Source organism: Marmota monax, unplaced genomic scaffold (assembly GCF_021218885.2).
Source record: "Marmota monax isolate L192 unplaced genomic scaffold, Marmota_monax_Labrador192_F-V1.1 WCK01_AAM20220418_F8-fsc00015, whole genome shotgun sequence".
NCBI lineage: Eukaryota > Metazoa > Chordata > Mammalia > Rodentia > Sciuridae > Marmota > Marmota monax.
Genome location: NW_026692194.1, coordinates 22848941 through 22861156, shown reverse-complemented (window position 1 = coordinate 22861156; position 12216 = coordinate 22848941). Strand labels below are relative to the sequence as shown.

The 12216-nt window shown below is 36.7% G+C and overlaps 1 protein-coding gene across 1 annotated transcript in view; it reads right to left on the bottom strand.

Moving 5' to 3' along the window:
* The window catches only part of Thada (THADA armadillo repeat containing), a 318367-nt gene that overhangs the window by 244693 nt on the left and 61458 nt on the right, over positions 1 to 12216 (bottom strand). Inside the window, exons 23-24 of the mRNA XM_046425124.2 lie at positions 3322 to 3454; positions 88 to 201 (exon numbers count right to left, since the gene is read on the bottom strand). Of these exons, the coding sequence (XP_046281080.2) occupies positions 88 to 201; positions 3322 to 3454 (247 nt within the window). The remainder of the gene's footprint in view (positions 1 to 87; positions 202 to 3321; positions 3455 to 12216) is intronic.

Below are 12216 nucleotides of genomic sequence, written 5' to 3'. Positions count from 1 at the left end.
TTATCAGATACTTTTAGAAAATAAATATGTAGCAAAGATTTTAAAATCACTGCCCTCCTAGCAGGGTTTATTTATTTTCATTATTACCTGAGGAACTGTGCTTTGTGAGTCACAAGCAGGCCCAGCCAAGGAGATTAATTCTTTCATTGTTATTTTCAACAAATCCATTTTGCCTTTCTTCGGTTCAGATGCCAACAATGCCTATTAAAAAAATTAAAATGCAGCTATTAATGAGCTCTTATTTTACATACAGCAATTTCTTGCTTTCGTGCATCAATAATCAATTCCCATATTCAAAATTCTCTTAAAAACATACAGCTATTTTTTTTCCCCAGTACTGGGTTAGAACCCAGGGCATTTTACCCAAAGCTGCATGCCCAGATCTTTTTATTTATTCTGAGACAGGGTCTTACTAAATTGCCCAGGCTGGCCTTGAAATTGTGATCCTCCTGCCTCAGCTTCCTCCAAGTCACTGGGATTACAGCACACCCAGCTCTTTCTAACTACTCCAGTCCTTAAGAGCCACAATTAGGTGGCAAGAATCAGATACAATAAGCAAGTCACTTTGGGTAACAAATTTATCCAACAAAAAATTCTCTTCGGTTGATTCAACAACAAAACAATAAACCCTCTGGGTTAGAGTTCTTGTAAGGAATTTGAGGCTTCCTAGAGATTGATCAACTTCTTAATTTTTCATAGAAGACTCTATTCCTGGAAGACTAATCAAATCATTGTATTTGAAACTCCCTGGGACAAGAAGGAACACTGCGAATTCTAAAGGGATCTCATATTTGAATTTTGCAGGAGCTGCTTATTCACTTTGTAACAAACACTTCACCAAAATCCAAGAAACATTAAAAAAGGAATATCAATCCACTTGAGGCAGTAAAAAGGAATGAAGTGCTGATCCATGTGACAACACAGATAAACCTTGAAACATAATGCTAACTGAAAGAAGCCAGACACAAAGATGTCATATTGTATGATTCCATTTACATGTAATGTCCAGAACAGACCAATCTGTTGAGACAGAAGGTAGATTAGTGGTTGCCTAGGGCTAGGAGCAGCAGCAGTAGAGGGAAATGGGGAACAACTGCTAATGGGTTTGGAGGTCTTTTCAGGTGATATTCTAAAATTAGATTGGGCTAATGGTTTACAGTTCTGCAAATATACTAAAAATCATTAACTCACACTTGAAATGTACGAATTGTATCATAAGTGAATTATATCTCCCCAAAGCTATTAAAGAAATATCACTTAGTCATTTTCTCAGATTCCCTTCTTCCATATCTACTTTTCTTAAATTATGTAGCCTCTGGCTCCCCAGAGCAAAAGTTTTAAGCTAATCAACATTTTCTAAGCATTTATAAGCCAGAAAAGAGGAAAACCTAAAATATGCAAGTTTATTTTTATTTTAATTTTTGGAAGTGATGAGGATGAAACCCAGGACCTTGGCCATGTTAGGTAAGCACTCTACCACTAAGCTACACCCTCAGCCCTGAAACTCTAGAACAGAGGGGGACACCCTGATTTGAACCTATTACTGGAGGAGATCCCTAAGAGAGGGACTTTGACTCAAGACAAGTGAGGTCCTTGGCACTTATACATGAAGAAAAGAATTGCAGCACACATCAGCCAGAGACACAGGAAGAGGTTATTTGGGAAAGCAGAAACATATTCAAGAGAGAATGCAGGCTATCTCAAGAGTGAGAAGCTTTGGGCTGGGGTTGTGGCTCAGCAGTTCAGCGCTCGCCCCACACGTGAAAGGCCCTGGGTTCGATCCTCAGCACCACATAAATAAATAAAATAGAGATATTGTGTTCAAATACAACTAAGAAAATAAAAAAAGAGTGAGAAGCTTTGCGGATAAAGCAAAAAATACACATTCCAGGGAGAATGTGGGCCATCTCCAGAGGGAGAGACAACCACAAAACAAGTTTAAAAGAAATTTCTCACAGTACACTTATGCTCAGAAAACATATATATTATTTTAATAACTATCAAAAAATTTTATATCTATCTAAACAAAAGCAAACTTATAAACTAAGCAGGTAGTTTTTCTCCATAGCTAACACTAGGCAGAAGTTTTCATCAGAACAAAGAATATAATGTTACTGGTAAGTCCTGCTGAGAGAAACAGAGTATCTTTGAGCATATTTTTCTAATAATTTAGACTTCACTCAACTTAAAAAAAAAAAAAAAAAAAAGAAAGCTACACTCAATTACCAAAATATCTTCTTGGAACCACAGCTTTTTTCCCCCAAAGTACTGGGCAAAGTCATGGCACTTTTACTGAGGATGGAGTAGAAAGGTACACCTGCTCAGTGCTCTGTCACCAAGATCAATACTTCATACTAGTTGAAAACCACAGAAAGAAAAAGTACAAAGCACAATATGCAGCATGACCTCACTGTCACCTTAACATTTGTCCTGAAATAGATGAATGATGCATAAATACACAGAGTAGGAAAGAGATACAGTCAAAAGAACCACACAGATTCAAAATGGGTCAGACTGGGGCATTAAAAATAAACCGTGGGTATTCTGATACGCAGCAACCTTTAAAGTATTGTGAAAAAGAACACAGAGCCAACAGTGGCTCTAGTATGTTTTCCTCTGCATTCAGGAACTGTGTGCACACAGACATTTTTGTATCCAGAGGGGATAAGGAGTCAAGTGGTCTGGGCTCACGTTTTGGGGTGTGTTCTGTTTTGTTTTTGAGTTCTTACTATCTCAGTGGCCTTCAGCAAGTCACTTAACGCTCCTAAGTCCCAGTTTCTTCACCTAGAACATATAGAATGATAACAGTAGCTATCTCATAGGGTTTGGGGAAAGATTACATGAGGAAATGCACAGGAAATAACCACTAATAAATGTTAGCTACTATTAGGATTATGATCACCTTATGGTCAGTCATTTCATGGAAGAATTCAAAAGAACCTATTAACATTGGTTGCCTATAGAAAGTCTTGAGGGTCCTGAAAAGAGAGGAAAACTATTCTTTTGCAATTTGGAAGGTGGAGCAACACATACTTCCTGGAAGTGAGCAATGCATGTGCCACAGTGATGTCTGTCTACTTAATCCACAGGCGGAAATCTATACCACCTTCTGTTTATATTACAAGATTGACCTCTTGGAGGGTTCATTCCAAGAAAGAGCGGTCACAGAACACACTGTCCACACATTAAAACAAAGCCATAAATGCTATGGTACTAAGGAGACAGAAATGTCCCTTGTGCAATAAGCTCACTCACATGTCAAGGAGGTTAGAATACACTATCAAAAAACAAACAGCCAGCTGTGGTCCTATAGATACATACCTGTATGTAGAAGGGAATTCCAGCACTGCGCCTTGTAGCACAGAGTTTAGATGAAGGATCGCTGCTTTTGATTTCCTCCAAAACATTCCATAACCACTGTTCTGGCAGTTTTTGCAAACTCACATTAGGGCACCTGAAAGGTACATATGGAATTATCAGGTACCAAGAGATAAAAGTGCAAATTAGTCCTATATATTAACCCTGTTAGAAAATAATAAATATCTTTGCAAGGGGGCATTTAAAAAATGCCTCCCTTGTACTGTCCATTTACTCTCTTCTTTACTATGGGTCTTAGGATTTGAAGCTATTGAAGATTCCACATCTTAGAACTACTATGTACCAAGCAAGTGTCTTATCTGTAAACTAAGCTTTAATACATAGTCGTGCCTCCTTATTCATAATGTTCAAGAGAAGGTTAACGTAAGACTCAAGATTTCCAACAGAGAATATAATTACAGTTTACTATAATTTATGTTCTATTTTTATAGAGATTACACACAAAGTAAACATGTTTTAAATTCTATTTTCAACTCTCTCAAAATGTGGCTTACCACAAATAAAATTTTCAACACAACCTGTGGTACATTAAGAATCAAAGCTATCTGGGAAGAGGCAAGAACATTTTGAGGTTATTTGAACATTGTATCAGTGGGTTTCTGCCCTTTTACTGTTTTCCTAGAGTACTTAAGAACATTTTTTTGTAATTTTTAAACATATACCCTATCAGATTATATAACATTATCTAAAGAAATAGCATATTCAGTGATAAGTAGACACAATTTTCTTAGAAGTATAATACCTACACATAACTGCAATTAATATGTGAAAATAAACATATAAAAGTCAGAAAAATATACTCTTTTTTAAATTGAGGAAAACAATCTGCAGAAATATGACTGGCTTCCGATTTGTATTGAGAATTAGAAACACGTTTGGGATTTCTTTTTCCCCCTTATTCAACAATAGATTACTTCAGTTCCTATTTTTTTTCTTTTTGTGTTTTTGTTATTCTTGGTTCTAGGGATGAACCCAGAGTACTTTACCACCACTGAGCCACATCCCCACCCCTTTTTAATTTTTCTTTTGAGACAGCATATTACTAAGTTGCTTAGGGCCTTGCTAAATTGCCGAGGCTGGCCTTGAATTTGCAATCCTTCTACCTCAGCCTCCCAAGTCACTATGATTACAGGCATGTGCCACCATGGCCAGCAATAACTTCAGTTTCTGACTAATCATTTGCTCTTGGAGATAGACTGAATGCATTCTGAACCGTAAGATGCAAAATGAGTTTTTGGTGGTCAGGGGCAGAATATTATGGTTTGGATATGAGGTATTCCCCAAACAGGTCATGTGTTAATGCAGTAATGTTTGGAAGTGAAGTGATTCAATTAGTTTATGAAAGCTGTAACATAATCAGTAGATTAGTTCATCTGATGGCTTAATAATCTGAATGGATTACTGGGTGGCAACTAGAGGAAGGTGGGGCAAGGCTTGAGGAATTAGGTCACTAGGGGCATTACATTTGGGAATTACATTTTGTCCGGCGGGCTCCTTACATGTTCTCTCTAATTTCTTGCTACCATGAATTGAGCAGCTTTCCTCCACCATTCCCTTCCACCATGATATTCACCTCACCTCAGGCTCAGAGCAATGGAGTCGGCCAACCAAGGACTAACTGAAACCATGGAACCTAAGTTATTCTTATAGAGTATTTTGGTCACAGTGAAGAAAAACTGACTAACACACATTCCAAACAGCAGCTTAAATTCAGGCATATGTTTCACATAGAACAGATTATATATAAACAATACTACTTTAAAAGAGTCGCTTTAAAAAATTTGACAGGGACTTCAAAAATACTTTGGCCATAAGCATTATAATCAAAACACCCTACTCAGACTCTGTGATTTAAAAGGTTTCCTTCACGTTAGCATAGATTATAAAGCTATCATGTCAATCCTGCTTCTCAGAGGATTTTTTTAAAAACACTGAAATCCATCCACCTCAGCCATCAAAACCAGCTCTCCAAAAATCTGAACCACTGAATTTAAATCAGATTCAAAGACACAGAACTTAATGCAATGTGTGAACCCTCTTCAGATCCTGAGTTAAACACATCAAATGTAAAAAAAAAAAAAAAAAAGATACTGCCAAGAAATAGAGGAAATTTATATAAGTTCCAGATATGAGATGACACCAAGGAATTATTTTTAAGATGTGCCAATGGCAGTATGGATGTGAAAGCGTAAGTAATTTTAGAGGTGCATGCTGGAATGTGTAGTGCAAATCACAAATTGTGATGAACTTTATAATGCTTCAGCAAACAACAATGCAAAGGAACAGACAAAGCCACATATGGCAAACCTTTGATAGCCAATGAATCTGGGTGATGAACAAAGGCAATTCATTCTATTAGTCTCTCTCCTTTAAACGTATGTTTATAGGATATACACATATACATGTCTGAACTTTTTCGTAATTAAAACAATGTTCATACCTTTTACATTTTTGAGGATTGAAATTAAATTATAAACCACTGAATTTTGTATATTTTTAAAATTATGCTTCATGGAATAACTTATTTAGTTTATTACTAACATTGCCAAGTTGGTATAATCCTCACATCATGGCTCAATCAAAAACTGAAATCCAGGGCTGGGGTTGTGGCTCAGTGGCAGAGCGTTCACCTAGCACATGCGAGACCCTGGGTTCGATCTACAGTACCACATATAAATAAATAAAATAAAGGTATTGTGTCCAACTACAACTAAAACATAAATATTTTTTAAAAAACACTGAAATCCAAATGCCTCCAAGCAATTATTTGTTCTAATGATAAAGTTGTAGATTATATAACTGCTTTATTTTGTTCCTTCTTTACTGTCAAAAAAAAAAAAATAGTGCATTTGGATTAATTTAGTCCCTAATGAGTGGGCAAGGAAAAGAAAGAGAATTAACGCACAAGTCATTTTTGGTGATCTCACCACCTGAGAAAAACCTGGAGTTATACAGGTGATAGATAAAAACTATTGATCTAATATTATCAATGGATTTCATTTACAAGTGTTTTCTTCCCCAACACAGGGCTAACTGGAGTACGGGTAATACTGTCATCTAAGGTGACGTCTTGCATGGGATTCACTATGTAGGAAAAACTAAGGGAAAAGGGAACAGCACCAGATGAGGGGTACTTTCCTACTTCCTTTGCTTCTGTTCAGTGCACTGAAATAAGAGTACATCAAATCCTAGTTCAGTGATGATCCTCAACATGTTCAATGAGTCACTCCTGGGCCTGCCTGCCTGGTATACAGAGGTTCTAGAAAGCAGGCAGGTCTGAGTTCAGATTGGGCTATCTCACAATGCACCTCTCTCCTTTGCATGAACTTACAATGGCTCTTGACTCTTAACCAATCTTGATCTATTTAACTCCTCTTCCAACTTGATCAAATTCTCCTAGTCTGAAAGATCACCAATGACATGAACTCAGTCCTTTTCCTTAAATCAAACCTCAGCTTTTTCAGTTCCTACATAGACTGAAGTAAGATTCTAGTAAGGTTGTTCTCTTTGATGGTTTCCATGCTAACATACAACACAATGTTGGGATGTGCCATATTTCCAAGCATTTGTTTTTGTTCTCTAAAATATCCCTCTTCATCCAAATTGATAAAACTTTCTCCAAATAAACTGCATCTCACAAGAACCTTTTCTTTCTATACCCTTCTAATTCATCTACAGCAATTCCTTAGCATAAGGTGTATAGTATCCTAGAAGGGGTGGAATCTGAGCTACATTTTGAAGGTTGTGTAGGAATAGTGAAAGTCAAGGCCTCAGAGGCAAGGCCCTGATTTAGATCCCTGGCTATTTTAAGTGTAAACATTTGGCCAAGCCCTTTATTCCCTTGAGTATTGTGCACTAAGCACCAAATGGTCCTTGCTAATTTGGGGAATTTGAAAACAAAAGTCAAAAGAATGTTTTACAAGGTCATAGCTGGCAAAGTGCCCTCAAAAAGAGCCTTCCTTGCCCACTACTGAAAACTAGGAACCTCAGGAATTCTGGGAAATGCTCAAGGCACTACTTCTTACTATCTAGTCCAGACTTTCTTGTTCTGCTCTGGAATTCCCCAGATTCAAATGAGCTTTTCTGCACAATCCTTGAATTGTTTGGTTTCCAATTTGGACTCTGCCATTGGATCCTATTTTTCTGATTCCCTTTCTTTCTAGCTCTATAACTCTTCCAGGCCAGGCCCTCATCCTCCTAGCCATACAGGAGAATTTGGTTCAACAATAGGACTCCCCATGTTTTTCACTAAAATGAAACCTACTATATTTTATGAAACACTAGAACTATATTGCCTGCTACAAAGAAAAACATTTATTAAAATCTATTATGACACATCCGGTCAACACCAGGTTTTTCATATCTGATCTTACTTCATTATTACAAACAACAAATCTGTGAGAAACTTATTATTTTTCCCAACTGACAGATGAGAGAATATGTATCACAATGGTTAGGAATAGCAACTCTAGAGTCAAGTTATCAGGTTTAGATCCTTTCTCTGTCACCTAACATCTATGTGAACCAGGTAAGTTACTAAACCTCTCCACTTCTCACTTTCCTCTTCTATCAAAATGAGGTTGGTGGAAGGGTTCAATGACTTGATTCTTGTAAAATGTTTAATAAGTTCTTCTTAACAGTTGTTTTCTAAAAATATGATATCTGATAATGAAAAATGCAAGTTCTAAAGAGTTTCAATGGAATTTGTGATAAAGACTGAGGAGTTAGTTTGTTTCCATTTTAACAAGACACTCCCCACACACACAACACATCCTAGTAATAAATACCCAAAATATACAAATAGAAACAACTAAAACCAGATGATCTGGAAAACAAGATAATCATCTGGGTAACACTGAATGAAAACACAAAGCATTGAGTGTGTTGATGCCAGAGGCTTGCTGGGTGACAGGTTTACAAGCAGCAGTGGTGGCCACAACGTCCATTTTCATGGTGTAACTTGCCTTTCTCCTGGGAAACAGAGAATTTCAGTGGCATCCTCTCTCATGAAAGGACACTGAAAAAGGGCTACTGCCAAAGCTGCCTGGGACTGCAGCCGAGGAAAGTCGTGGGCACCAGAAGACCCTGGATCAGGCTGGCTACTAACTCTGACTTGATCTGTGGTATCCCCCATATCACTGGGGAACAAACTGGAAAAGGGAGTGGGTGGCAAAATGTCACCATCTAATATAGTTTCTTAGATAGAGAAATGAGCTCCCAAGAGAAAAATAAGTAAACAAACCAAAAGCCTTCCCATCACAGCAGCAAACCAAAATTCAGATTACAGAAATAAATTTCATATTAAGACAATCTTAAAATCCAGTAATTAGAACATAAATTCACTCCCTATGAAAATGATCTTATGAAGCAGTCCGATAGAGGCTTTAAAATAACTGTGTTGAGTACACTCCTAAGATAAATGAAGGAATAACTTCTATTTAAGAATCAGATGCAACCAACTAAATGTTCAGTATCTACCACAAATGTTCACTCTTCTATTCACAAACCCTTCCCTGGCTCTCCATTTTACTCAAAGGAACAGCCAAGTCCTTACACAATGTCTAGTTCCCATTACCTCTCTGATCTCATCGACAACTCCTTCCCTGATGCACGCCACTTCAGTCATATTTACCTGATATTCCTTAAATACCCTAAGTCCATACCTCTCGGGACTTTTGCACCTGACATCTCTCTGCCCTCAATGTTCTTCCTCCAGAGACTGACAATGTGGCCGTAAACTCTAGATGACAGTTTTCACTAGACCTTCCAGCATGTTCAACTATTTCACATCTATTTTTATAAATTGGGTAAAAAATTAAAAATCTAAATTGGTGGATGGAAGTTAAATATTTGCCCAATGGTATAGAGTGAATAAGTGCAGAAAGAGAATTAAAATGGAGACTGACACCAAAGCTCTTGCTTAGCAAGAAGGCATGACTTCAAGGCACCTGCTATAAATGCTCAGTTACACTTCTGGCTTATCTGTCTTGTGATAAAGATACCATCAACTCTCTATTATTTGCTTCAATGGATTTCATTCTTTCATTTTAAAAAATGATCTATGATGCACCTAGTACCTATGTTGCACAATCCTATGCCCTAAAAACAGAGCAATAGAATAAAAATGCTGAGCAGCATATAAATCAGGAAGCATTTTCATGTGGCTTTGGGATGTATTATCAGAAAATATTACTTTTAAGAAATTATCTTCCTAACCTTGTTTTATTTAGGTTGTCTTTCAGACTGTCTTCAATCTTTGAACATCCATCAGGGTGGGGTTAAAATGGTTCTAAATTAACTCGGTGATATAGATGGAAAGTTACCAAGAGAATTAGAGTATCTTACAGAAAATCTTCTTGGTGGATAACCCACTTGTGACTGGCATGAAATGAACTGTGTCTCATTCATTTTGGAGGTACTCCAATACCCCTGGGGAACTGGGAAATGCATTTCTGTTAATAAACTGCTTTCTTTTATTAACTGAATGATTCATGGTGGCCTAAAGGAATTATCTCACCTACAAACACAAAGCAACTAATTTCACATTGAAACATGAAGTACATTTAAAGCTAATATATGAAGCAATTTCCCAGAAATGTACCAAGACCCAATTGCTAGGAAATTAATCATGTGTAACCTTATCTGAGTAAAGGCAAAGATGTGCTTATACCTCTGTTTACCAAATCGTTTGCTTACCATGCTGTCATCACTAAAGGCTTTCTACTATGTCAAGAAAAATAAAAATCAATAAAACAGCCATTTATTTGCTGATTATTAATAAATGTTTACTTACAAAGATTCCTTATTTTTCTCCCCTTATTTTTCATTTACCAACCATTTAAACAATTCTGAGTTATGCCAAGGAAAGTTCTGGGGACAGAACAAGAATTTGTCCCTATCCTTGATATGAAGTAAATGATACATGTTTACTCAAACTCAACATCATCAGTCATCAATCAACAGCATCATCTGAATGAAAACAATAACTTCAACAATAACAAACTCTAAGACTGGCTACTCACGATAGCACTCTTTGAGATTGTTAAAACACTTCACAATACATTCAGAGTAAATGATACACAGATAACCAAGGGGAGGATAATTGGTAAAGATCTAAGAGCTGTTTTCTTCCCTACAGATGAAATCATAAAAAACTGAAAAATACGTATCTATACATTTTTAAAAAAAGAATCTTTCAGAAAAAGTAAATGGAAAGATAATCTGATAATGTCAGAATCACCTCCAAACTCATATCATATTAATGTTGTCATGCAGAATTTTAGTTTTCTCAAACATTTGCCCTAAGTCCAAAATAAAAGCAAAGCTTTTATCTGCCTGTAACATAAAAAAATGCAGATTATTGACTTTGAACTATGTCGGAGGGTGCCTTTCTACACCCTAACACTTGTAGAAGTACATCCTATAGATTTAGAAGAGAAAAATTATCTTCTATGTAAAAAGATATCTTTGCTTTTATGAGCTACTTGCTTTAAATAGTCTGTGTGTCTAAAACCATCTACTAGAGCTGGGGATATAGCTCAGTGTTCGAATACTCACCTAGTATTTACAAGGTCCTGGGTTCAATCCCCAGCAACAAACACACACACACACACACACACACAATCTCCCAATGATACCAAAGCAAATGATCTCAAGTTCAAGAACAGGCAGGCAAAGAGTCAGGAACAAGATATGAACAGCTTAGAAAGGACCAGTGCTAACTTTATCTGCATTTATTTTATACATTAACAAAATTTCTCATTATCCAATCCAATTCCTTCCCATTCATTATAGGCAATTCTGTAACACACATACATACTTTATTTGTTCATAATCTCAAAGGTACTTATGAGAATCCACAACATTATTGTTTGTACAGCTCCCAAGATACCTTTTAATTTTCCACCCATGTGGAATATTTTAAAAAGAAAAATAATTTCCAGGGAGCACAAAATCCAAACTCCTTACAGTGGCTCACAAAGCCCTGCGCATCTGGACAACCTCATTCTTCTTCATCTCATCCCATTCTGTTCTTTAAATACGCAAAGCACTTTTGCCTAGCTGCTCCCATTGTTTGAAAAGTTCTTCCCCAGAAAGTTGCTGCTTCTCATTACTCAGAATGGTACTTTAGTCCAAGAAGAAAAGTTTTATCTTGCCACCAAACCTTTATCACGCCAAAATATCATTGCAATCTGATAGTTTCTTGTGACTACTATGTGTCCTTCAAAATAAAAACATACTCTTTTCTGTTCATTTCTCTATTGCCAGCATCTACAATGGGGCCTGGCATCTAACAGAGAACTCAAGAAATATTTTTGAATAAATGAATGGTCAACCAACTGCCTTGAGTATGCCATTCTAATAAGCCAGGCTGACAAATACAGAGGCTACGGTAACTAGAGAAGAAAGCATAAACACGAGTTCTTCGGTGACAGAGTCAGCTGCTTAGCTTCCTAAATCAAGCATAAACACATTCAGCAAATCTCTACATCCCAAGGGGATGGCATTAACATCAAGATGAAATTTTCTACTGAAATCTCCAAGTAGCCTATCAAAATGAACATTACTAGTCTAACTGTTGCCCCAAAAGATATTCTTTTTTTTTCCCCAGAATCCAAAACAAAACCAAGTATAGGGCTCAAAACCAAGGATAGTTCAGGTTCATAAAAAGTGTTGTACAGTTGTTAGCGAGGTAAAAAAAAAAAAAAACTATGTTGCAAACCAATATTTCAAGTTTTAGCAACAGATAAAACATTAATTCAAGGTTATAACTTTTTCCCTTCTGTCTTAAGCCTCTTTAGGAGACCTCCTTCCAAGCTCATGGCTTCTACTATTTCT